This window comes from Pelobates fuscus, chromosome 5, assembly GCF_036172605.1.
Source record: "Pelobates fuscus isolate aPelFus1 chromosome 5, aPelFus1.pri, whole genome shotgun sequence".
In the NCBI taxonomy this organism is placed as follows: domain Eukaryota; kingdom Metazoa; phylum Chordata; class Amphibia; order Anura; family Pelobatidae; genus Pelobates; species Pelobates fuscus.
Window position 1 is genome coordinate 382,872,305 of NC_086321.1, and position 27,151 is coordinate 382,899,455.

A 27,151-nucleotide genomic window follows, 5' to 3' on the forward strand; every position below is an offset into this window, starting at 1 on the left:
AGACAGCAGGGCCAGCTACAAGATGGAGAGAGAGACAGCAGGGCCAGCTACAAGATGGAGAGAGAGACAGCAGGGCCAGCTACAAGATGGAGAGAGAGACAGCAGGGCCAGCTACAAGATGGAGAGAGACAGCAGGGCCAGCTACAAGATGGAGGAGAGACAACAGGGCCAGCTACAGGATGGAGAGAGAGACAGCAGGGCCAGCTACAAGATGGAGGAGAGACAGCAGGGCCAGCTACAAGATGGAGAGAGACAGCAGGGCCGGATACAAGATGGAGGAGAGACAGCAGGGCCAGCTACAAGATGGAGGAGAGACAGCAGGGCCAGCTACAAGATGGAGAGAGACAGCAGGGCCGGATACAAGATGGAGGAGAGAGAGCAGGGCCGGATACAAGATGGAGGAGAGAGAGCAGGGCCAGCTACAAGATGGAGGAGAGACAGCACGGCCAGATACAAGATGAAGAGAGAGAGAGAGAGTGCAAGGCCAGCTACAAGATGGAGGAGAGACAGCTGGGCCAGCTACAAGATGGAGGAGAGAGTGAGCATCGCCAGCTACAAGATGGAGGAGAGAGAGCAGGGCCAGCTACAAGATGGAGGAGAGACAGCCGGGCCGGATACAAGATGGAGGAGAGACAGCAGGGCCAGCCACAAGATGGAGGAGAGAGAGCAGGGCCAGCTACAAGATGGAGGAGAGACAGCATCGCCAGCTACAAGATGAAGAGAGAGCAGGCCAGCTACAAGATTGAGAGAGAGAAAGCAGAATCATTTTGTATATACATTCAGACAGGATGAGACAGTAGTTCAGTTTTTTGCTAAATTTTATTAAAATATTTAAACTTCATATGATTGAATTAACCCCGGTCTCGCCCCAATTCACACACTTTATCCTATTAACCCCAGACTCCTTCTGCCATGTGTGAACCCCTAGCTGGAGACATTTGTAGACTCTCGTGGGCGGAGATGGCGATGGCAATGGCGCCCCGCCTGACCCCAATGGATCTGAGATTACATTCTGATAATTAAATATCTCTTTCCCTGGCCTGTCTGTGTAACGTTTATCCCATTGTTCATGGCGGTTCCATGTACGATATATACTGCGCAGTATACGCTGTGACCGATACGTTCTCTACTTATAATTGTACCCATTGTACAGCGCTACGGAATGTGACGGCGCTATATAAATAATAATAATAATAATAATAATAATATCACGTTCAATTAATTATTTCCCTCAATACAAAACTTCAATTTGTTGCTCTGGCCTAAAGTATCCCTTATGTTTTATTTTTAGATTAGGGGTCCTGACTGACTATGACACACAAATCATGAACCAATATAAACAGTCATGTGGTGTAGAACCAACAAAATGGCCGCCTGGGTTACACCACCAATAAAATGGCCGCCGCCGCTCTCCATGGCAGCGACATCTTCAGTTCTCCAGCCGATTTCCTATTGGCTCACATTGGGAAGGTGACGTCACGAGGGCCTATGACTTGCACGTAAACCAACAAAATGGCGTCCGCTATGCACCGGCGACATGTTTGTGTCTCCCAGGCTGGCTGCCATTGGCTCGCGCTGAGCGTCGCTGGGCTTTGTGAGCGCTTTGACGTCACGGGAGCCGTATCCGGCCGCAGCCTCGGACTGGAGTATGGAGCCCAGCGGGGCCTGAGAGGCTCTCCGGCGGGGAGACAGAGTATGAGCTGGGCTGGGAGCAGCCGGGGCCGGAGCCTCGGGGACAGACCGTCAGCCAGATAGACACCGAACCGGGCCAGCGCCGCAGAACCCGGGCCACCTCCACAAAACCCGGGCCGAACCGGGCCACCGCCACAAAACCCGGGCCACCTCCACAAAACCCGGGCCGAACCGGGCCACCGCCACAAAACCCGGGCCACCGCCACAAAACCCGGGCCACCGCCACAAAACCCGGGCCACCGCCACAAAACCCGGGCCACCCCCACAAAACCCGGGCCACCCCCACAGAACCCGGGCCACCCCCACAGAACCCGGGCCCAAAACCACAATAGTACCACAGAACCCGGCCCTAGTGTACCCCAATATCCAGGCCTAGAACCACAGCGTACCCCAATACCCAGGTTTAGAACCCCCAGTCCACCCAGGCTAAGTGTACCCCAATACCCAAGCCTAGAACCCCCAGTCCACGAAGGCTCTGTGTACCCCAATACCAAGGCCTAGAACCCCCACGAAGGCTCTGTGTACCCCAATACCAAGGCCTAGAACCCCCAGTCCACGAAGGCTCTGTGTACCCCAATACCAAGGCCTAGAACCCCCAGTCCACGAAGGCTCTGTGTACCCCAATACCAAGGCCTAGAACCCCCACGAAGGCTCTGTGTACTCCAATACTAAGGCCTAGAACCCCCACGAAGGCTCTGTGTACCCCAATACCAAGGCCTAGAAACCCCAGTCCACGAAGGCTCTGTGTACCCCAATACCAAAGCCTAGAACCCCACGAAGGCTCTGTGTACCCCAATACCAAGGCCTAGAACCCTCAGTTCCTGGGAGCCGGTCTATCCTCAATCTTCAAGCATCTATCTGGCCCTTTAAGCCTTTCATCGGACATACAGGGGCCCCTAGATCTAGGAAGCTTGGTCCAGCCAGGACCTCATCGCCCAAATGTTGCCTGAAAGCAGGTGAGTTACACTGAATAGCTAGTTGATGATTAGAGGTGGTTGCTATATATATATATACACACACACAGTATATCCATCCAAGTATATTGATGTAAAGATACAATGGAACCCATATTTAAAGGGACACTATTGGCCAATTACCAATACAGTCTGTTTTACAGTTCAATGTTGCAGGTTTTATTTTACCTTAAAGTTTATATGGTCATCCCCAGGTGTGCGGAGACTGCCCTCTCCTCAAACTGGCAATGCAGGTTTAACCCTTCCATATTATCATTCATTTCTATCCAACTAGGGTGGTGGTTAATTGAGCAATAGTGAAGTGTGGGTTCCACTTTATCAGTGCTGTTTAATGGGGGGGGGCGGGGGGCTAGATTATGTTAAACTGGGAATGCCACCTAGACTCTTTAGACAATGTAACCCATACATTGAGCTCTAATTATACGCATAGCTGTTTCGCTTATGGTGCGTTACCTTTAGCGGTAACCCTTTAAGACAAAAACCCAGAATTGACCATGAAATTGTAAAGGGTTACTTTAACCATTTGGAGCAGGGGGACCTTTCCCTATTGGGCACTATGTATAGAAGATTCTCCAATCTAATTGCAGTAAAACATGTCATGTTAATCGGGGAGGATCATGCTTCTTGCAGAAATCTTCTTTTGGGGTCCTAATCTAGATGTGTTTCATTGGACTAATCCGTTGGTCCTTGTCTGTTTTGGAATTCTTACTCCTGTGATGCTTTGCCAATCTGAAAAGGAACACTCCTGGCGCCATAACCTCCACAGACTGCTGTAGTGGATATGGTGTCATTTGTGAACAGTTTGGCAATTTACCTGGGGGGTGCTGGGGGCCTGCTTTCTCTGTCCTGTTAACCATTTACAAGCTGTGTTACGTTTGACGTGTGCCAGGCATCTTATCTAAGCATTGCCATGGTTTAGAGCTGGCTTGTAATGTAGACGCTTATAACCAGTTAAATCCCCAGAGTAGAACAGTCCAGTAACTAGCAGAGACAAACCTTTCTAGAGACGTACAACGTGTTTCAACCTTAAAGGACCACTCTAGGCACCCAGACCACTTCAGCTTAATGAGGTGATCTGGGTGCCAGGTCCAGCTAGGGTTAACCCATTTTTTTTTATAAACATAGCAGTTTCAGAGAAACTGCTATGTTTATAAATTGGTTAAGCCTTCCCCATAATCCTCTAGAGGCTGTCTCATTGACAGCCGCTGGAGGCGCTTGCGTGATTCTCACTGTGAAAATCACAGTGAGAGCACGCAAGCGTCCATAGGAAAGCATTGTAAATGCTTTCCTATGCGACCGGCTGAATGCGCGCGCAGCTCTTGCCGCGCGTGCGCATTCAGCCGACGGGGCGGAACGGAGGAGGATCGGAGGCAGAGGTCTCCCTGCCCAGCGCTGGAAAAAGGTAAGTTTTACCCCTTTTCCCCTTTCCAGAGCCGGGCGGGAGGGGGACCCTGAGGGTGGGGGCACCCTCAGGGCACTATAGTGCCAGGAAAACTAGTGTTTTCCTGGCACTAGAGTGGTCCTTTAATGATGGAAATTGCAGCTGTATAATGATTTCTGGGCTCGCCAGGCGGAAAATGTTACTGTAATACTAATGAATGTGATCATTGCAAATTATATCACTACATTCATTTAGCTGCCTCCACGTTGAATCACACAGGCTACAAATACCAGCTTTTGGACTAGGTACTAACGGCAAGCAGAGAGGGGGCAATGTCTGCCAGTCCCGGACCTGCTGTCTGAAGTCATAGCTAATAGCGGTACTTCTTAGCTCCATTTTTGATCTCCGTTGTCCATGATGTAAGAAGTAGAAAGTCTTGTGTTAGAGTTGGTTTATATGGAAAATATTGTGACAGTAAGGACTCCCTGCTTTCAGTAGCACTAACTTTCCTCAATAAGCAGTTAACTTTTATTAAAGCGGCACTGTCATGCCGAATTCCGTTTTTTTTTTTAACCCCCCTCCCGCCTCAACTACATCCAATCGACCCCCTAGTCATCCCCAAATGCCCCTATGCCCCCCACATTACCTATTTTTTATTCTTTATTTTCTGCCCGATCTTTATTCAGGGCGCCGCCATCTTTGTGTGGGTAGGTGAAGTCCCTGTGGGACACGTCATCTGCCCACACTAGATAGCCCTGAGATTCCCGCACATGCCCAGTGAAACACTGACAGACGAATCAGACAGACGAATGAATGAATAGAAAAAATCAGACGAACAAACTAACACTGTGTATCAGTGTTAGTTTGTTCGTTCAGTTTATTACAAGGAGGGAGCTACCGGCGTGCAGCTCCCTCCTTGTAATATGTAACTATAGAAGCGGCAGGGAGCAGAGCTCCCCACCACTTCATAAGCCCCCCAGGTCCCCCCCTCACTCTATGGGGGTCAATATGACCCCCATAATAGCACAAGGGAGATTAAAATCTCCCCAATGCCCCTACTCGCTATATCGCGAGTAGGGGCATGTCCACTAAACAGTGAGCAGCCTGTGGCTGCTCACTGTAAAAAAAAAAAAAAAGGGTAATAAGGGGGGGACGGGGGGCCTACTGTCCTCCCCCGCCGGCCCCCACCCCTGGACGGCGGGTGGGGGCCATAATGGGAATGAGGGGGGACCTACTGTCCTCCCCTCAGGCCCCCACCCCTGGGCGGCAGGTGGGGGCCATAATAGTAATAAGGGGGGGGGGACCTACTGTCCTCCACCCCCCGGCCCCCACCCCTGGGCGGCGGGTGGGGGCCATAATAGTAATAGGGGGGGGGGGGGACCTACTGTCCCCACCCCTGGGCGGCGGGTGGGGGCCATAATAGTAATAAGGGGGGGGGACCTACTGTCCTCCAGCCCCCGGCCCCCACCCCTGGGCGGCGGGTGGGGGCCCTAATGGAAAAAGGGGGGGGGGACCTACTGTCCTCCCCCCCGGCCCCCACCCCTGGGCGGCGGCCATAATAGTAATAAGGGGGGGGGGACCTACTGTCCTCCAGCCCCCGGCCCCCACCCCTGGGCGGCGGGTGGGGGCCCTAATGGAAAAAAGGGGGGGACGACCTACTGTCCTCCCCCCGGCCCCCACCCCTGGGCGGCGGGTGGGGGCCATAATAGTAATAAGGGGGGGGGGGATCTACTGTCCTTCCCCCCCCCCCGGCCCCCACCCCTGGGCGGCGGGTGGGGGCCATAACGATAATGGGGGGGGACCTACTGTCCTCCCCCCGCCCCCACCCCTGGGCGGCGGGTGGGGGCACTAAGTAAATTCCCCCCCCCCCCCCCCATCAAGGTGACTAGGGGTGCCCAAGCCCCTAGTCACCCACCCCCCCACCCAAATAAAAAATGCCCCTACCTACCCCCCTCACCCTAAAAAATAGTGAGGGGGGAATAAAATTGCTAACCTGTAAAGTAAAATTAAACTTACCATTCGACGTCTTCTTTTTTCTAAAATCTTCATTTTTCAGCCCCAAAAAAGGCCAAATAAAAAACCATCATAGCCGTCGAACTAAAAATAAAATAAAAAAACCCGAGCGCAAAAAAAAAAACCTGACGAAAAAGAAAAAACCCGAGCGCACAAAAAAATAATCCATCTTCACCCATGGAGGGCTCCGCGCAGACTGAGCTCCGCAGGGCGGGGCAAGGCTTATAAAGCCTTGCCCCGCCCTGCAATTAGCCTAAGAACACTCTGATTGGTGGGTTTAAGCCAATCATAGTGCTCTTTGTCATTTTACAAGCGTGGGAAAGTTCTTTGGAATTTTCCCACGCTTGTAAAATGTCACAGAGCACTGTGATTGGATGGCTTGAAATCCATCCAATCACAGTGCTCTGTGTCATTTTACAAGCGTGGGAAAGTTCTTTGGAAAGAACCCCTAGTTCTTTGGAAAGTTCTTAGGGGCTTGGGCACCCCTAGTCACCTTGATGGGGGGGGGGGGGGAATTTACTTAGTGCCCCCACCCGCCGCCCAGGGGTGGGGGTGGGGGGAGGACAGTAGGTCCCCCCCCCATTATCGTTATGGCCCCCACCCGCCGCCCAGGGGTGGGGGCCGGGGGGGGGAGGACAGTAGATCCCCCCCCTTATTACTATTATGGCCCCCACCCGCCGCCCAGGGGTGGGGGCCGGGGGGGAGGACAGTAGGTCCCCCCCCCTTTTTTCCATTAGGGCCCCCACCCGCCGCCCAGGGGTGGGGGCCGGGGGCTGGAGGACAGTAGGTCCCCCCCCCTTATTACTATTATGGCCCCCACCCGCCGCCCAGACGTGGGGGCCGGGGGGGGGGACGACAATAGGTCTCCCTCCCTTATTTTACTTTACGGCCCCCACCCGTCATTTGGGGGTGGGGGGCAATATTTTTTTTATTTTTTTTCTACAGTGAGCAGCCACAGGCTGCTCACTGCTTACTAGACATGCCCCTACTCGCGGTATAGCGAGTAGGGGCATATTATTTACTAATACCAAGTCATTTTTACTTAGTATTAGTAAATTTGGCTGAAAGACCAATTCAGGTCTTTCAGCCTTTTAGTAGATAGCTCCCTGATACCGTGGGAATTAGGGAGTTATCTACTAAGCGGCTGCAAGATGCAGCCACAGCACGAATAGGATCGGAGTTTCATTCATTAGAATGAAATTCCGATCCGAACAAAGTACCGAATTGCATCCTAACACCAATGGAGAAACGGTGCTCATTCTGTTAGGATGCAATTCGGCAGTTTTGCCGGCGTTCTGTCTAAGTGACAGGACTTTCGGCAATACTGACAGGAAGCATTGTGGGAACAGGGAGGAAAGCTAGGGATCATGGGAAAATTGCTCTGACCAGCGGAAATGAAGCACACTTTGCTCCTCCGCTGGTCTGAGCTGGTCAAGCGGAGGAATCCCATAAGACAGAGTCCGTACTTTGTCTTATGGTTTTAAAGAAAACTAAAGAAGACAGGAAGAAAAGAATAACAGATCCTGAGAGAGGGGGAGAAGAGGAAGAGATTGAGGAAAGGTAAGTTCGGCATGACAGTGCCGCTTTAAAACTGTAAATTATATACAGTGTGCTATTCCATGGTGCAGCTAGTGCACGTACAGCACTGCTTCCATTTTCAGGGTCTTTTAAGGCCTCTCAAAGTGACCTGCCTGCTTGGTGTGTGGCAAACTGGTGGGCAAAGTTTGGATTCCAATATTGTTGAATGGGTAAGGCAGTGGTCAATGGAGTATATTCGAAGCATGGTCTTGTCACCAGTGGGGTACCTCAGGGATCCATTCTCTTGAATATTTTTATTAGTGATATTGCAGAAGGTCTTGATGGTAAGGTGTGTCTTTTTGCTGATGATACTAAGATATGTAACAGGGTTGATATTCGAGGAGGGATAAGCCAAATGGAAAATTATTTAGAAAAATTATAAAAATAGTCAGAGCTGTGGCAACTGACATTTAATGTGGATAAGTGCAAGATAATGCATCTTGGACGTAAAAACCCAAGGGCAGAGTACAGAATATTTGATAGAGTCCTAACCTCAACATCTGAGGAAAGGGATTTGGGGGTGATTATTTCTGATGACTTAAAGGTAGGCAGACAATGTAATAGAGCAGCAGGAAATGCTAGCAGAATGCTTGGTTGCATAGGGAGAGGTATTAGCAGTAGAAAGAGGGAAGTGCTCATGCCATTGTACAGAACACTGGTGAGACCTCACTTGGAGTATTGTACGCAGTACTGGAGACCGTATCTTCAGAAGGATATTGATACCTTAAAGAGAGTTCAGAGAAGGGCTACTAAACTGGTTCATGGATTGCAGGATAAAACTTACCAGGAAAGGTTAAAGGATCTTAACATGTATAGCTTGGAGGAAAGACGAGACGGGGGGGGGGGGAAATGATAGAAACATTTAAATACATAAAGGGAATCAACACAGTAAAGGAGGAGACTATATTTAAAAGAAGAAAAGCTACCACAACAAGAGGACATAGTCTTAAATTAGAGGGGCAAAGGTTTCAAAATAATATCAGGAAGTATTACTTTACTGAGAGGGTAGTGGATGCATGGAATAGCCTTCCAGCTGAAGTGGTAGAGGTTAACACAGTAAAGGAGTTAAAGCATGCGTTGGATAGGCATAAGCATATCCTAACTATAAGATAAGGCCAGGGACTAATTATTATTTTATTATTTATATAGCGCCATCACATTCCGTAGTGCTGTACAATGGGTGGACTAACAGACATGTAATTTTAACCAGACAATTGGACGTACAGGAACAGAGAGGTGGAGGGCACTGCTCAATGAGCTTACATTCTAGAGGGAGTGGGGTATAGTGATGCAAAGGGTAAAAGTAGGGGTACGAAGTAGGTTGTTAGAAAAGTATTCACTGAGGGCTTAGTAGGTAATTTTTGACAGTTGCAGGAGAGGCGTCATGGGGGATAAAAACCTGCTAACAGTTTAATTGATATGCTTTCTTGAAGTGAGTTTTCAATGATGTTTTGAATGGAGACTGGTCGAAAGTCTAACGGAGAAGTGAAGGGAGTTCCACAGAAGAGGTGCAGCCCTGGAGAAATCTTGGAGGCAAGCGTCAGAGGTGGGGATCCGGGCAGAGGATAGGCGTAGGTCTTTGGCAGAGCGTAGGGGCCTCGACGGGACATACTTGTGTATTAGGGAGGATAGGTAGGTTGGAGCAGCATTATGTATTGACTTGTGAGCAAGCACCAGAATTTTAAATTGAGCTCTATATCTAACTGGAAGCCAATGCACTGACTGACAGAGCGGGGAGGCGTGAGAGGTGCGAGCAGACAGGAAAGTAAGCCTCGCCGCCGCATTCCTTATTAATTGCAGCGGTGCAATCTGGGAACACGTAAGACCACTGAGAAGGTTATTGCAGTAGTATTAAAAAAAAAAATCGGGCAGACTAGATGGGCCGAATGGTTCTTATCTGCCGTCACGTTCTATGACAAGCTACCAGGGGAGAGACTTATCTGCAACTCTCACTTGTGGAAACCTGCGTCTCTCTTCTGGTGTCTGTCTGCATCTTGTGGCACGTCTACCAGGAGCCCGTGTCCCTCTCTAAAATAGTCCCCACTTAAAACAGCTGCTGGGAAATCTCAAACACGGACTCCGGAAGCCTTTTACCCATTAGACAAAGTCATTTCTTTTGTTGGATTCAATCGTCATTATGAATTTCTCCGTAATTATTTTTAGGAAATACCCAGAAGTAAGAGTTGCATTTTTTTGCTCTGTTTGAACATGATGAAAGAATGTGCTGCTGTCTATTGCACAGATTTCCGTGTCTGCATTACTCTACCACACTGTTTAACCTGCATATTAACACAAATATTGTGACAATAAGGGCATGGCCTAGCGTGCAATGTAAACCGATGCACCATGAGTGAGCTCCTGGATCACATAACCTGTATCAAGCCTTTGGAAGAATTTGCTCCAAATGGGGAATAAAAAGAAGTCTATACTGTCTCAGGACCAGGTGGACCAGACGCCACACACAAAAAAAACTAGTGAATTAGACAAGTATTTCAGGGAAGGATCGAAGCACGAACACTGGATGGCATCTTTGCATGGCTCACCTCTGTGGAGCCCAGCCTTATCAGAACAATCTCTAGATTCCAGAGAACCAGATAATAAGGACATTTTGCAGAACTTACCTTCTAAAGATGATCTGGCCTCAAAGTTGACCCGGCTGGAGACGTCGTTTCAGGAGCAAATTGCCGCTTTGGCGGGTGACATTCGCCAAATAAGGCACAGAGTGGGACATCTGGAGGAAGTTAGACGCCCTATCTAATCTGCACTCTCTCAACGAAAGACAAAATATACTGGAAAACAACTTTACACATATGGTACTACAGAATATACAATCTTGAAAATAGGGGTAGGCAAAAGAATTTGCGGATAAGAGATTTACCTGTGCCACATGGTGCCCCTTAAATGAGCACTATAGGGTCAGGAACACAAACATGTATTCCTGACCTTATAGTGTTAAAACCACTATCTAGCACCCTTGGCCCCCTTTGCTTCCCTAAATACAGTAAAATCTTATTTGTATTCGATTCTGAAGCTGCTGCCTGTGAACTTCCTCTGATCTCATCAGAAGTGATGGCCTGATCCAATCACAATGCTTCCCCATAGGATTGGCTGAGGCAGATCAGGGGCAGAGCCAGCACAATTCAAACACAGCCCTGGCCAATCAGCATCTCCTCATAGAGATTAATTGAATCCATGAATCTCTGAGAAAAGTTCAGTGTCTGCATGCAGAGGGAGGAGATACCGAATGTTTGGATGCATTTTAGGCAGCCATGACCCAGGAAGGATCTCTAACAGCCATCTGAGGAGTGGCCAGTGAAGTTATCACTAGGCTGTAATGTAAACACTGCATTTTATCTGAACAGACAGTGTTTACAGCAAAAAGCCTGAAGGGAATGATTCTACTCACCAGAACAAATTCAATAAGCTGTAGTTGTTCTGGTGACTATCGTGTCCCTTTAAGTTTCATGAAATCCTCCACCATTGGCCAAATCTCATGGTACAATCACTCACCCATATTCCTCAAAATAGCTATCCCAGACAATTGTAGTAATAATAATAATAATAATAATAATAAATTTTTAAAAAAAATGCCAATGGAAGCCTTAAATGAACACTATAGTCACCTAAATTACTTTAGCTAAATAAAGCAGTTTTAGTGTATAGATCGTTCCCCTGCAATTTCACTGCTCAATTCACTGTCATTTAGGAGTTAAATCACTTTGTTTCTGTTTATCAGCCCTAGCCACACCTCCCCTGGCTATGATTGACAGAGCCTGCATGAAAAAAAAAAAAACTGGTTTCACTTTCAAACAGATGTAATTTACCTTAAATAATTGTATCTCAATCTCTAAATTGAACTTTAATCACATACAGGAGGCTCTTGCAGGGTCTTGCAAGCTATTAACATAGCAGGGGATAAGAACATCTTAATTAAACAGAACTTGCAATAAAGAAAGCCTAAATAGGGCTCTCTTTACAGGAAGTGTTTATGGAAGGCTGTGCAAGTCACATGCAGGGAGGTGTGACTAGGGTTCATAAACAAAGGGATTTAACTCCTAAATGGCAGAGGATTGAGCAGTGGGGCTGCAGGGGCATGTTCTATACACCAAAACTGCTTCATTAAAGCGGCACTGCCATGCCGAATCCCGTTTTTTTTTTTTTTTTTTTTAACACCCCTCCCGCCTCCACTACATCCAATTGACCCCTTAGTCACCCCCAAATGCCCCTAAGCCCCCCATATTACCTATTTATTAATCTTTATTTTCTGCCCCGATCTTTATTCAGGGCGCTGCCATCTTTGTGTGGGTAGGTGAAGTCCCTGTGGGACACGTCATCTGCCCACACTAGACAGACTGTGAGATTCCCGCACATGCCCAGTGAAACACCTGGACATGCGAACGGGAATTTCATTCATCCATTCATTCATCAGACAGACGAAATGAATGAATAGAAAAATCAGACGAACAAACGAACACCGAATATCAGTGTTAGTTTGTTCGTTCAGTTTATTACAAGGAGGGAGCTACCGGCTTGCAGCTCCCTCCTTGTAATATGTAAAGATAGAAGCGGCAGGGAGCAGTGCTCCCCACCACTTCCTAAGCCACCCCAGGTCCCCCTCTCACTCTATGGGGGTCAATATGACCCCCATAATAGCATAAGGGAGATTAAAATCTCCCGAATGCCCCTACTCACTATACCGCGAGTAGGGGCATGTCCACTAAACAGTGAGCAGCATGTGGCTGCTCACTGTAAAAAACAAAACAAAAAAAAAACTACTATCCAGCCCCCACCCCTGCGCGGCAGGCGGGGGCCATAAATTACAATGGGGGACGGGGACCTACTGTCCTCCCTCCCCCGGCCCCCACCCTTGAGCGGCAGGTGGGGGCCATAATGATAATGGGGGGGGGGCGTACTCTGTCCTCCCTCCCCCGGCCCCCACCCTTGAGCGGCAGGTGGGGGCCATAATGATAATGGGGGGGGGGGGCGTACTCTCCTTTCCCCCCCAGTAGGTCCCCCCCCCCTCATTATCATTATGGCCCCCATCCGCCGCCCAGGGATGGGGGCCGGAGAGGGGGAGGACAGTAGGTCCCCCCCCCTCATTGTCTTTATGGCCCCCACCCGCCGCCCAGGGGTGGGGGCCGGAGAGGGGGAGGACAGTAGGTCCCCCCCTCATTATCTTTATGGCCGCCGCCCAGGGGTGGGGGCCGGAGAGGGGGTGGGGAGGAGAGTAGGTCCCCCCCTCCATATCATTATGGCCCCCATCCGCCGCCCAGGGATGGGGGCCGGAGAGGGGGAGGACAGTAGGTCCCCCCCTCATTATCTTTATGGCCCCCACCCGCCGCCCAGGGGTGGGGGCCGGAGAGGGGGAGGACAGTAGGTCCCCCCCTCATTATCTTTACGGCCCCCACCCGCTGCCCAGGGGTGGGGGCCGGAAAGGGGGGGGAAGGAGAGTAGGTTTCCCCCCCCCCTCATTATCATTATGTATCTACTCGCGGTATAGTGAGTAGGGGCATTCGGGAGATTTTAATCTCCCTTATGCTATTATGGGGGTCATAGGCTGCTCACTGCTTACTAGACATGGCCCAACTCGCAGTATAGCGAGTAGGGGCAGCATACTAATACTAAGTAATTTTTAAATTTTTACTGTGGGAATTAGGGAGTTATCTACTAAGCGGCTGCAAGATGCAGCCGCGGCACGAATAGGATCGGAGTTTCATTCATTCGAATGAAATTGCGATCCGAACAAAGTGCCGAATTGCGTTCTAAAACAAACAAACATACTGTTCTCATTCACTTAGAACTCAATTCGGCAGTATCGGCTAAAATGACAGGAAGCATCGTGGGAACAGGGAGGAAAGGTAAGAATTATGGGAAAATTGCTCTGACCAGCGGAAATTAAGCACACTTTGCTCCTCCGCTGGTCTGAGCTGGTCAAGCGGAGGAATCCTCCATAAGGCAAAGAGTCCCTACTTTGTCTTATGAATTTAAAGAAAACTATAGCAGACAGGAAGAAACGGAGAACAGATCCTGAGAGAGGAGGAGAAGAGGAAGAGATTGAGGAAAGGTAAGTTCGGCATGACAGTGCCGCTTTAAGCTAAAGTTGTTCAGGTGACTAAGTGTCCCAAATATATTGAAAAACCAAATGGTGCGTGAAGCCACTGCTGAAAGCATTAGGTGATTATTATCAGATACATCCCCTGCCTATACAATGGGAGGCTCACAAATGTGTCCTCTGGGAGAAACTAAAATTAAATCGGGTGCATCTAACGAGAAGATGTAAGAATCACTCTCCGATACGGACTACCATGCACTAGTTTCACTGCCAACTGGTTGGAAAATATTGTTGAATTACAAAGCAAAAAAAACCAAAACACTCTCTTATGGGTTAAACAACAATCCTTTGCCCATGGTAACAGATGCAGAAAACTTGAAACGAAAACAATGTATATTCCCAGAAAAACAGCCTAGTCCATACTACTGCAGATATTGCGGAGGCTTTTAGGGAGTACTACCACTCCCTATATGATTTTTAAAAGCCGGATTGCCAAATAAAAAATGACATAAAGGCATACTTACAGGATAAATTTAAAAAGGCATTAACTAGTAATCTAATAAATTCCTAAGACAAACCATTCTCAGAGGATGAACTTGAAATGGCAATTAAAAATAAACCGTCCGATAAAAGTCCGGGTCCAGATGGATTTTCAGCACTTTATTATACATAGTTTCAGAAAGAGTTGAGTCCCTTCTTTCTTAAAGCGTAGCACTCCCTTTCCCCTACCTGCCGGCTCCCGGAGCCCAGCCTGGAAGTCATTATAACTCTTAATACTAAACCACTGAAAGATCCAGATGCCTGTGGTAGTTAGTTACCTCCCCATATCTTTAATCAACGTGAAGCGCCTGCAGGCTCCGGCGGCTCTTGAAGGGCCTAGTCCACCCTGACCACAAAGGTTTTGTACCGTCAAGTCAAAGACAACACCGCAAAAATGCTATATTTTGTACATTGGCCCGGATCCACAAAGGGTACCCTCTATTTTATTATCTATAGACGCTGAAAAGGCATTCGACAGAGAGGACTTGTTCTTCCTCAACTCGGAACTGGAGATGTTGGGCATTGGTCCAAAGTGGATGCATTGGATAGAATCTATTTACCAGAACAACTACAGCTTACTGTACGGTATACAGCTTAATGTACGGTATACAGCTTAATGTACGGTATACAGCTTAATGTACGGTATACAGCTTAATGTACGGTATACAGCTTAATGTACGGTATACAGCTTAATGTACGGTATACAGCTTAATGTACGGTATACAGCTTAATGTACGGTATACAGCTTAATGTACGGTATACAGCATAATGTACGGTATACAGCTTAATGTACGGTATACAGCTTAATGTACGGTATACAGCTTAATGTACGGTATACAGCTTAATGTACGGTATACAGCATAATGTACGGTATACAGCATAATGTACGGTATACAGCATAATGTACGGTATACAGCTTAATGTACGGTATACAGCATAATGTACGGTATACAGCATAATGTACGGTATACAGCTTAATGTACGGTATACAGCATAATGTACGGTATACAGCTTAATGTACGGTATACAGCTTAATGTACGGTATACAGCATAATGTACGGTATACAGCATAATGTACGGTATACAGCATAATGTACGGTATACAGCATAATGTACGGTATACAGCTTAATGTACGGTATACAGCTTAATGTACGGTATACAGCTTAATGTACGGTATACAGCTTAATGTACGGTATACAGCTTAATGTACGGTATACAGCTTAATGTACGGTATACAGCTTAATGTACGGTATACAGCTTAATGTACGGTATACAGCTTAATGTACGGTATACAGCTTAATGTATATTATACAGCTTAATGTATATTATACAGCATAATGTATATTATACAGCTTAATGTATATTATACAGCTTAATGTACGGTATACAGCTTAATGTACGGTATACAGCTTAATGTACGGTATACAGCTTAATGTACGGTATACAGCTTAATGTACGGTATACAGCTTAATGTACGGTATACAGCTTAATGTACGGTATACAGCTTAATGTACGGTATACAGCTTAATGAAGTTGTTCTAGTGAGTATAATCATTCCCTAAAAACACAGGTAGGGATAATCGCTAGAAGAACTGACAAAATATAGGCAGCACACCCTGGATATAAAGGATACTCTCGAACCCTAAAACATGAGCAACAAAAAATACACAAAAACAGGTTGTGCCAATGGCTGGATATAAAGATAAAATGAGTAAATAATGTATAAAGTCCAATGATCACAATCCCAGCTGCTTTTACATTGACAAGTATCAGTTCAAGATTCAAAATGAAAGCTAATAGTGCAGACTGCTTAAGCAGGAAAATAAAATCTAAATAATAATGATTGGAATTGCACTCACACTTCATTGAACTTAAAGGACCACTATAGGCACCTAGACCACTTCCGCTCAATGAAGTGGCTCCCTGACTGCCGCTACAGGCCGCTTCCGCGATTTACACTGAGTAAATTGCACTTTTTTGAAGCTGGACGTCCTCAAGGACCTCCAGTGTCAAATAAGATCCCCATAGGAAAGCACCGAGTAATGCTTTCCTATGGGTGGATTTGAATGCGTGCACGCCTCCGGCCATGCATGCACATTCGGCTCCACTCGGGAACTGACGTCGACGGGGAAGGAGAGGTCACCAGCGCCAAAGGAGCCCGGCGCTGGATTAAGGTGGCTGAAGGTTTTTTTTTTTTTAATTTTTGCAGTGCATAGTCATGTAAGAGTCGCATGTGAGGTACCCCAATGGCAATCCTCCAGCGTTTCATAGTTATGTATAACATTGAGGTAATATGAGAGAACATGCACATTTTTTTTGTTAGGTAAAGGTTAACACATTGCATACAAGTTTGGTCAGTTGTGTCATTAGAGCCTCTTTAGCGTCAGAAAGACTTCCATGTGGACATGCTTGGTCAGTTATGTCATTTGGAGCATCATCGTCACTAGTAGGTTTGATATGCAAGCAGGTTGGTCGGTTAGGTCAGCAAAGTGTCAACATTAACAGTGAGGCTACTGTGCAAACCAGCTTAGCTAGTAGTATGTTAGGTCATGCTTTTGTATAAGATAACTGTATAGGTTTACGTCTGATTAGAATAGTCGATTAGGAGCAGGAGTCCACCACATTAAATATGGACTGTAATGTCCTCTGTGCCAGTGGTAGCACTGCAGTGTGCAGTGTATATTAATATCAAAATACAGTTAGAACAAATTTAAACCGGTATATAATTTCCTTAAAATGAAATTTCATTATTTTTTTAATTAAATTTATTTATTGATTTTTAATATATATATATACACACACGCGCGCACACCACTCCCCCCGCACTCACGCTTAGAAGTTTCTCAATAGCCGAGTGCCAAAGCCTGGACTCCAAAGATACAATGCCAAAAAAGTAGCTGCTCACCGGTCTTTAAATATCAATTCTTTATTCAGTCAAATTAAAAACAGCGACCAACGTTTCAGTCCCCGCTCTGGACTTTCCTCAGGGTCAGATAACAGGTCCTGTTATATAATTAACATTATTCTAAATGTATTTTAATATTAATATATGTAATTATATAGATTAATATTAAAATACACTTTTAATGATTTATGTGTGATATTTGATTTAAGTAGTTTTATTTTATTTAAAAACTATTTTGCAACTTTTACTAACTTTTTTAAACATTTGTACAGGCATTAGGGGTACTGCCTGAGAGCTCAGGCAGGCACCCTGCAGGCACTGCACAAGCAGGCTATTCCGGCCATGTGATCGTGAGGACCCCGCAATCACATGGCATGGGAGGGCTGAATCGGGCAGAGGGGTTCTGTCTGAGCTCCCAGGCAGACCCCAGGATCTCGATCGCCAGCGGGGGATTGCCAGTGATTAGGTAAGTGGGGATTTACTATCAGACGTACCAGGTACGTCCGAGGTTGTTATCGGACGGTTATTGTCAAACTTATCTGGTATGTGGGAAGGGGTTAAAGGGCAAATTCCATTCATGTTTAAACATTTTGAAGAAATCATGTGTACAATTGGTTTTGAAAGACACCATCATCAATATGGTAATCCAGGGCACGACAAATCCCAGGTCGCCACGGCGACTAGAAATTTCACGTGCTGGCAAATCCCAGATGCCACGGTTAAGTTAGTTAATGTGACTGTCGAGGGAGCTTTGAAGGCCTGAAGAGCATGGAGGTGGCTGGTTGAGGCAGTGCGCGAGGGAGCAGTACTGTTCCTGCAGCTCCCTCGCGCTGCTTAGTGATATCGGGAGCCGGAGTATGATGTCACTACGGCCCCGGCATCACGCAGAAAGCCGTGAGGAGCTGCAAGAAGATTAGACCGCACTGGACCACAGGGAAAGATCCACTCAGCTCTCCCAAAGGTATGAAGGCTGAGTGGGTTTCAATGTATACAAAAATGTGAGCACGTTCAGATACCTGCCGCCTCCGATGGCTTGAGAAAGTAGTTTTTAATCCCCCCTTTTCCCACCCTGTGCAAGTTTTGCCAGGGCTGGTCCCACCTCCATGACTGAGATTATCAGTCTTTATGATTTCAGCTAAGCTAATGCTTTCCCTTAGGAAAGCATTGGGAGGATTGTGTGCATGCGCAGCAAATGTACCAAGCAATGTGCACTGAATGAATTAATCTCTATGAGGAACATTTAGCGCCTCCATGCAGAGCTTGGAGACCCTGAACATGGGTGCTGCACGCTGTGCAGGAGTGACCCAGGACACTCTCGTGGCCATCTGAGTGACTGTCACTAGAGGTGTTCCCTGAAAAGCCTACAGGAACATGCTATAGACACCAGACACATCAAGCTGTAGTGGTTCTGGTGGCTATAGTGTCCCTTTTAGAATTGAATTTTCCTCGTTAAATTAAACTTTGTTAGTTTAAAAAAAACAAAAAACTGGCTCCTAACTTTATTAGCTGGCTCCTAGATTCCAAATAAACTTGTCAAGCCCTGTTGTAAAGTAAATCTCTTTTCTTCTAAACTTACTATGATGATGTGCTGCAATTTTTATTCAGATGTCTGTAACATGATATATGTATACTGCTCAATAAAAATGTAATGGGAAAAAATAAATAAAAATTGTGACAATGAATGTTCTTCCCCCAGAAAAAGGCAACGAAGTTGTAATGAAGCCACCCAGTTCCCCCAACCCAAGAGGAGTGCTCAAAACTCTGTGTTGCAGGAGTTGGAGACAGATGTAAGTATTTGGATCGCAAGATATGCCTAATCAAATTAGTCATTGTTTATAACAGGCAACCAAACGAAAATCTTTATAAAAAAAATATTCAGTTTTGAAACATTGTATTATAATAACTTTGAAAATATTCAATAAAAAAAACTCTGACAACAAAAAGAAAACCTCGGGCCCTCAGCGTGTTCAAGCCGCAGGTAGATTTAATGGTACAAAAAGAACCGCAACGTTTCGACCTGCTAAGACAGCTTGACAAAACCTCTTGGCAGCTAGAAACGTCGCTGTTCGTTTTTTTTTGTACCATTAAATCTGCCTACAGCTTGAACACCCTGAGGGTCTGTAGATTTTCTTTTTGTTGCCTTATCGTTGTGGGATTGCTGGTCCTATTCCAGTGCACCGGGTACTCTCTGGGATTGAGTGCGGCTCCTGTCTGCATCTTTGTAATAATTTATAACAGGGCTTTGATTATACACTGAACTGTGCCGGCACAATGTGGTATATTAGATGCCTGTATGTGGCCAATGCCGTGTTCATTATACCTAACCATTTTCCTGGCGATATTCACATTGTATTAACGCTTGAGCTCGGCAAATTAATTAAGCGCTGTGGCCACCTTAATTATGTCAGGTGTGTTATAAAAAGAAAGCAATCCCTGCATTCCTTTATCATGGGATGATGGAACTGGGTGTAATTTATTCCATTCTGGGAATTGATGGGGGTCAGAAGAGAATGCTTCAATGAAACGTTACTATAACGGTATAGTACAGGAAACAGCCCAGAGGTTAGCTAGCACCAGATGTAGTGTATCACTGATAGATTTTAACATTATTTTCTTTTACTTTCCAGTCTTCAGGCAGCGACAGCAGTAACGGCACCTTAAACACGAATGACTTTACACAGACTGTGGCTGGATTTGGCCCAGCTACGCCACAGCAAGTCTCTGCACCGGAGCAGTCTGCACTCAATCAAGGACCGTACGTCCACATCAATCAAATCCTGAAGGAGGCGCACTTCTCCAGCTTACAGCAGCGTTCCAATGCCTCCGTGGTCAGCCATCTATGAATGCATTCAGCACATGAACCATTGAGAAGCGCCATTATTTTAATGTGCAAACCAGTTACAGCAGCTGCTGCCCGTTGCCTCGGATATTGCTTTGATTAGCAGGCTATCAGTTAAATATGACCTGCCCTTTTTGTCTTCTGGTGGCTCCAATAGACAATTTTGTTTTATTTATTTTTTTTCTTTCTTTGTGGAGAAGTAATAATTGAAGTGGATTTTGGAAAAGAAGGCGATCTGAACAGAATGAAGTCTAGAGAGTTCAAAACAGCCTCCAGCTTTACCCGTTTAATCCAGTGTGTTCTGTAACTCCAGTTATTATATTGGGTTGGGAAGTTAAAAATAAAATGGCACTTTGGGGTTACTGTACCTGCAGCTCACTATTTTATAATGTATATTTTACTTTTGAAAAATGCCAGCTGTTCATTGCTTCTTATGGACCACTCTCCCCATCTGTCAAACATGACAAATCACTAAGGCTTCACTCCAGGCATGTGAGGTGTGAGCATGGATCTGGACGGATGCCATGATATATAGCACCCGGAGTGTGTGTATAGGGGGTGTGCTATGATGAGGTGTTTCCACAAACTGGGAGAGATGCAAGGAAATGTGTACAATAAAATAAACTGTAGGTGAAAGATCTCTTTCGGTGCACGCTGCCCCTTTGTGGGGCAAATCATATTTAAAAAGTGCAAAGCCTTTGTGTTCTACTAACGTGATGACAAGGAGGAATATAGATTGTGACAATTATTTGTGTACAATAAAATGATTTAATTTCCACACTGGTGTTACATTGCGTGCAGTCTCTTTCAGGGGGTCGGGTGGTCATACTGGAAAACTAAGCTACAGCGTTACTAAATGACAATTGTCATGAAACATATTTTATCTGGATCTCCTGTACAGTCAGTGTCTTGGGAACCAACCATTCTAAAGTAACTGGGAGGGCAGAAAAGGGAAGCCGTTGATTCTCTGCCATTTTAAATCTAACATGGTCATTTACAATGGTGAGCATTGCCAGGAACTCAAAGTGAACTCTAAACCAAGGCCACATTTGGATATTTTGGTCTTGCATTGGAAATTCACTTTGATTAGCTGACAATGTCTCACTTTAGTAAATAATCCTGTAGATGAAATTGCTAAATGTAATAATGTGATGACAGACTGGAAGCCTGAGCAGATTAGCCCTAAATCGGTGAACACCGCAGGAAAGCAAATGATCATTGGGTTGGATAAAAGTTCCTTCTGACTCGTACATTGAAAATGGCAACTGTCAGAAGAATGGAGTAACGGTAATGGGCCAATTTACAGAAATAAATTAAACGAACATATACTACTGAAAAATGTAATGTGGAAACTTCATGGCTGTTTTCCTTTAAGGCCGGCCATGTGATGTCATTAGATTCCGTAAGCCCAACCTATGAGGAGTTTGTTGGTAGCAACCATTCAGTTGGTTAACATCTATTCTGTATCCTCAACCTTCAAGGAGCTGCTTGTTAACATCCATTCACTAGTCTCAACCTTCGAGGAGCTGCTTGTTAACATCTATTCACTGGTCTCAACCTACGAGGAGCTGCTTGTTAACATCTATTCACTAGTCTCAACCTTCGAGGAGCTGCTTGTTAACATCCATTCACTAGTCTCAACCTACGAGGAGCTGCTTGTTAACATCTATTCACTAGTCTCAACCTACGAGGAGCTGCTTGTTAACATCTATTCACTAGTCTCAACCTTCGAGGAGCTGCTTGTTAACATCCATTCACTAGTCTCAACCTACGAGGAGCTGCTTGTTAACATCTATTCACTGGTCTCAACCTACGAGGAGCCGCTTGTTAATACCCATTCACTAGTCTCTACCTACGAGGAGCTGCTTGTTAACACCCATTCACTAGTCTCAACCTACGAGGAGCTGCTTGTTAACATCTATTCACTAGTCTCAACCTTCGAGGAGCTGCTTGTTAACACCCATTCACTAGTCTCAACCTACGAGGAGCTGCTTGTTAACATCTATTCACTAGTCTCAACCTTCAAGGAGCTGCTTGTTAACATCTATTCACTGGTCTCAACCTACGAGGAGCTGCTTGTTAACACCCATTCACTAGTCTCAACCTACGAGGAGCTGCTTGTTAACATCTATTCACTAGTCTCAACCTTCGAGGAGCTGCTTGTTAACATCTATTCACTGGTCTCAACCTACGAGGAGCTGCTTGTTAACACCCATTCACTAGTCTCTACCTACGAGGAGCTGCTTGTTAGTTACCCATAGTGCAACAGGAGTTTGTATACTTCAATCAAGCATGTGCTACAAGGCACCAGAAAAAAACTAGCACCATGGATTATATATTGTCTACTTACTGATACGCTGTTTTCGATCATGTAAGTGACAGACATTTTCATTGTGAAATGGTACTGAGGGGTTTACTAACTGAACGATCAATAGTACAGGAAGGATGAGGGAATTTCACATATTGAGCAAAAATAGTGAAGCTGGTTAAATAATTGAGTTGGGAGTGTTTCTAATTCAGATACTTTGGCCACAAAATTGTCAGTTCCTGTGTATTTATTTCCTGATGGAAATTCAATCCAGCTTCAGGCCGTAGCTGAGATTTACTGAGAGGAAATTACCAACAAATCATTTTGAGGAGGCCCAGTGTCAGATGTTTTTACACCACATTTCCCATGATGCACTGCCAATACATAGCATGCTCCGTGTCAGAGTGGGCCTTTATGAGGTGAATATATATATATATATATATTTTTTTTTTCTAAACTAAACAATTTTAGTCCATCATAGCACAAACTTTTAGTAATTATTAGTGGAGGTGCTAAGGTAAATATTGTAATTTATTAATCTGCAGAGATCGGTTTGCTGACCCAGAAAGAATGTTGTTCCAACTTGTTTCTGGAATGATCTGTAAATAGATCAGACAATTTATCTTTTTATTTTCTGTAGGAAGAGACAAAGAAGCTCTAATGAGGCCAACCTGTTCCAGCACCCCAAGCGGAGCACCCCAAGCTGCATGTGCCGGGAGATGAAGGTGCGTGTTTCGGTTATAGATGGGTATTCACATTAATAATCAGATCTCAGAGACTGATCAGTTATTGGTAACTTGGGGACCATGGGTAGCAGATATTACAGAATTATCTATTTTTAGGATAAACTGTCCATAGAATGGATTATCAGTTTTTAGAACGTGAACAGGAGGTGATTAAAGGAACACAAGCATGTATTTCTGACCCTATAGTGTTAAAACCACCATATAGCCCATTGCAAAATCTTACTTGTATTCAAGCCTGCAGCTGCTGCCTCTGCTCCTCATCTGCCTGCTGACATCATCAGAAGTGATTCTCTCAGCCTATCATAGTGCTTCCCCATAGGATTGGCTGAGACTGCCAAGGAGGCGGATCAGGGGCAGAGCAAGCACAAGCCAAATACAGTCCTGGCCAATCAGCATCTCCTCATAGAGGTACATTGAATCAATGCATTTGTATGAGGAAAGTTCAGTGTCTGCATGCAGAGGGTGGAGACAATGAATGCCAGTCACACAGTGCAGCACTGCCCCAGAAAGCACCTCTGGCAGACATCTGAGGAGTGGCCAGTGAAGTTATCACTAGGCTGTAATGTAAACACTGCATTTTCTCTGAAAAGACCGTGTTTACAGCAAAAAGCTTGAAGGGAATGATTCTACTCACCAGAATACATGAAGCTGCAGTTCTTCTGGAGATTATAGTGTCCCTTTAATGTAGTTATGTAATGCCACCTGTTTAGTTATTTTAAATTTAGGTAAACTGAAATTTTTCAAGAAATTGTTTACATACCTTCCCCCCTTTCTGACTGCCATCTTTGTACACCTTTTGTCAGATTGTCAGATCTATGATGCTCACTATTTTGTAAGGGTCTGTCACTTTTCAAAATTGTGAGCGCAGGCACTATAGACATTATAGAAACATAGAATGTGACGGCAGATAAGAACCATTCGGCCCATCTAGTCTGACCAATTTTCTAAACACTTTCATTAGTCTCTGGCCTTATCTTATAGTTAGGATAGCTTTATGCCTATCCCACGCATGCTTAAACTCCTTTACTGTGTTAACCTCTACCACTTCAGCTGGAAGGCTATTCCATGCATCCACTACCCTCTCAGTAAAGTAATACTTCCTGATATTATTTTTAAACCTTTGTCCCTCTAATTTAAGACTATGTCCTCTTGTTGTGGTAGTTTTTCTTCTTTTAAATATAGTCTCCTCCTTTACTGTGTTGATTCCCTTTATGTATTTAAATGTTTCTATCATATCCCCCCTGTCTCGTCTTTCCTCCATGCTATACATGTTAAGATCCTTTAACCTTTCCTGGTAAGTTTTATCCTGCAATCCATGAACCAGCTTAGTAGCCCTTCTCTGAACTCTCTCTAAGGTATCAATATCCTTCAGAAGATACGGTCTCCAGTACTGCGTACAGTACTCCAAGTGAGGTCTCACCAGTGTTCTGTACAATGGCATGAGCACTTCCCTCTTTCTACTGCTAATACCTCTCCCTATACAACCACGCATTCTGACCAAAGAAGCATGAATAGGGAGTAGGTAAGGTAGTCAGGTGATGTCCTCAGTAAAAATGAGATAGAACAGAAATATTAAGAAGCCATTTTTATTTTACTTGCTGCTTTACACATCTGTTCCGGCACACCACAGCGCCTGTTCCCTTTACCTATATACTTATTCCACGGCTTTTGTCCCCGACCACAAGTACATAATTAAACATTGGTGTTTTGACTTAAGAATTACTTCATGGGGTGCTGGAAATGGATCAATGTTATTACCGTTACCTTTTCCCAAGTTTTGGAAATATGCCCGCCTTAGCATTGATGGGTCAGATTTGAATTCTTTAATTAAACGTTATTGTAATGATATAGAACACGAAGTGCCCAGAGCTTAGCTAGCACCAGATGTAGTTTTGTTGTGTATGGTTATAGGTTTTAATATTTTTGATATTTATTTTTCTCTCCAGTTTTCACAAAGCACAAGTACGAATGCCATCAAAACTCAGGATGTGACCCCACAGCATAACTCTTCATCAGAGCCACCTTACCATGCTCAGAGTTATTACGTCCACATCAATACGATGCTGAAGGAAGCTCATTTTTACTGCCTGCAACGTCGTCATTACGTCTCCTTGGACTGCCACCAATAAATGCTACCAATACATGGAAAGGTTTGGGATGCGTTTTCAAATAATTATTTGGTTCTCAACAAACTTGAAGTAAAAAAACAAACAAAAATAAAATGGCAGTTTGTTCTTTTTAAATAGATGAAAATGGTGTTAAGCCTGCAGTTGTGAGAGGGATTTACCAGCCTGTTCATACTCCTCTATTCTGGGGGACAGGAGCTGTTGTAGCCTCCTTGTTTGCCTGTTCCCAGAAGCTTACCTCTACGCCACCTGACACTATCCACCTCCATGCTAGACATGTCCTACCGCTGTCTTGACATAGATACATCTCAAACTCCACCTCTAAAACTCACAAAGCATTTTTGTTCAATGGTAACTGTAACTAAGAAATGTCCTATCACTCGCACAACCTGTCCAATTGGTTTAGCGGCAATCACGGAACGCAGACTGGGTAATACTATGTGAAGGCGGTTAGACAAACTTGGATTAGTACCTCTATTCAATGCATTGGTTCTAATTAGTTTTAAAATGGTTTATTTTTCTTCAAACAGTCACCTATATACAACTACCCACTTATCACAATAACTCGATTAACACATTTACAGATTACCATCAAGCTACATTCCCACAGTTAGACGTGGGGGGCTCCAATACCACCATACAGGTGGTGTGACAGTACCTGGTTACCTCTGTACAAATTGCATACTAGCCATTAATCAGTCCAACCTCCTCCATGTCCAATCGTCAATAATAAAACATCCTATGCCCTGCTAATAGTGGATATGGGATATAGCTTTTATTTTCCTTAGTTCACTATTGGAGAACGCTGGTTTGTCCATTTCATATATTATCTTAATGGGAGGGCTCCTAGTTCTGTTATAGTTATTGCCAGGGATGCAGTCTTGGGGGTGGAACTACATGCCTTATTTATTTTACTTGCGGCTTTACACCTCTGTTCCGGCACACCACAGCGCCTGTTCCCTTTACCTACATACTTATTCCACGGCTTTTCTCCCCGACCACAAATACATAATTAAACATTGAAATTCTATAGGAGTAGCAGTTTACGTTGCAGGATTCACATGGCTCTAGCATCGCTCACAGACAGCCACTAGAGGCGCTTCCAACGAAATGGCCAACTGAAATGCAGCCATTTCTAACAGACAGTCTTACTGAAGCCATCCAATTGGTGCAGCACAGCGTCCTCGCTGGCACCCCAATTCTTTCCTATGGGAAAATGCTGGATTATCTCAGCCAGGGAGGCGGTGTAACGGACCATTTTGCTCACCAGAGGTTAAACACAGTTTAGGCAATATTCCCCTTTCCAGATGCACCGACAGCTACTGTAAGCACCAATCTCCCGAACTGGAAACACACGAACCCGGGAAACAGCCGAACAGGAAAACCATGCGAAAGTGTTACACTCCTGGCAATCAGCATACAATCCAATTCCCCCCAAGAACAAGACAACACTTTGTTTTGAGGGTGAAGCAGAATCTCACTGTACTGGCACATACAGTCTCTTTTATTCTCAATCCACAAACATAGTACAGCCCACAGGGTTTTACAGAACAACCAATCCATCCGTACAATACACACAGACACTCCCACACAAAATCCTCCCCTCTGCCTGTGATATGATTACTGAACACAATGGGTAATCTCATTATCACAGGCAGAGGAATACAGTTTTTACACAACATTAATAACTTCTAAAATATACATGCCACAAACAAAAAACATATTTTCATAATCAGCATACGAGAAATAAACACATACTCAAAAATCAGGGCAATCGGTTCAGGGGTTAAAAAGTTATATGGAAGTACTTTAGGACCGACCGCAAGCACATTTTCCTGCCCAAAACAGTTCCATAGATTTGGCTGTGCGGTCGGCCTATTTCAGGCTGAAAAAATGACAGTCCCATTCGAATGAGCGTTCGAATCTTCGAACAGGACTTAGTCTCTGCGGCTGCAAAATCACCGTGGGAGAAGGTAAGGCTTAGCGGTGTTCGCGG

The 27,151-nt window shown here is 45.3% G+C and overlaps 1 protein-coding gene across 3 annotated transcripts; it reads left to right on the top strand.

The window, feature by feature from the left end:
* The first annotated feature begins 1,604 nt into the window (after positions 1 to 1,604).
* VCF1 (VCP nuclear cofactor family member 1) lies at positions 1,605 to 25,243 on the top strand. 3 transcript variants are annotated; one of them, XM_063456343.1, is made up of 3 exons: positions 1,605 to 2,648; positions 22,924 to 23,008; positions 24,976 to 25,243. In XM_063456343.1, exons 1-3 carry the CDS (start codon positions 2,632 to 2,634, stop codon positions 25,156 to 25,158), a joined length of 285 nt encoding a protein of 94 aa, XP_063312413.1. In that variant the 5' UTR covers positions 1,605 to 2,631; the 3' UTR covers positions 25,159 to 25,243. The 3 variants fall into 3 exon arrangements, with proteins under 3 accessions (XP_063312413.1, XP_063312412.1, XP_063312414.1); XM_063456342.1 differs by lacking the exons at positions 22,924 to 23,008; positions 24,976 to 25,243 and adding exons at positions 18,833 to 18,923; positions 19,764 to 20,753; XM_063456344.1 differs by lacking the exon at positions 1,605 to 2,648 and adding an exon at positions 22,004 to 22,346.
* Positions 25,244 to 27,151: the final 1,908 nt, after the last annotated feature.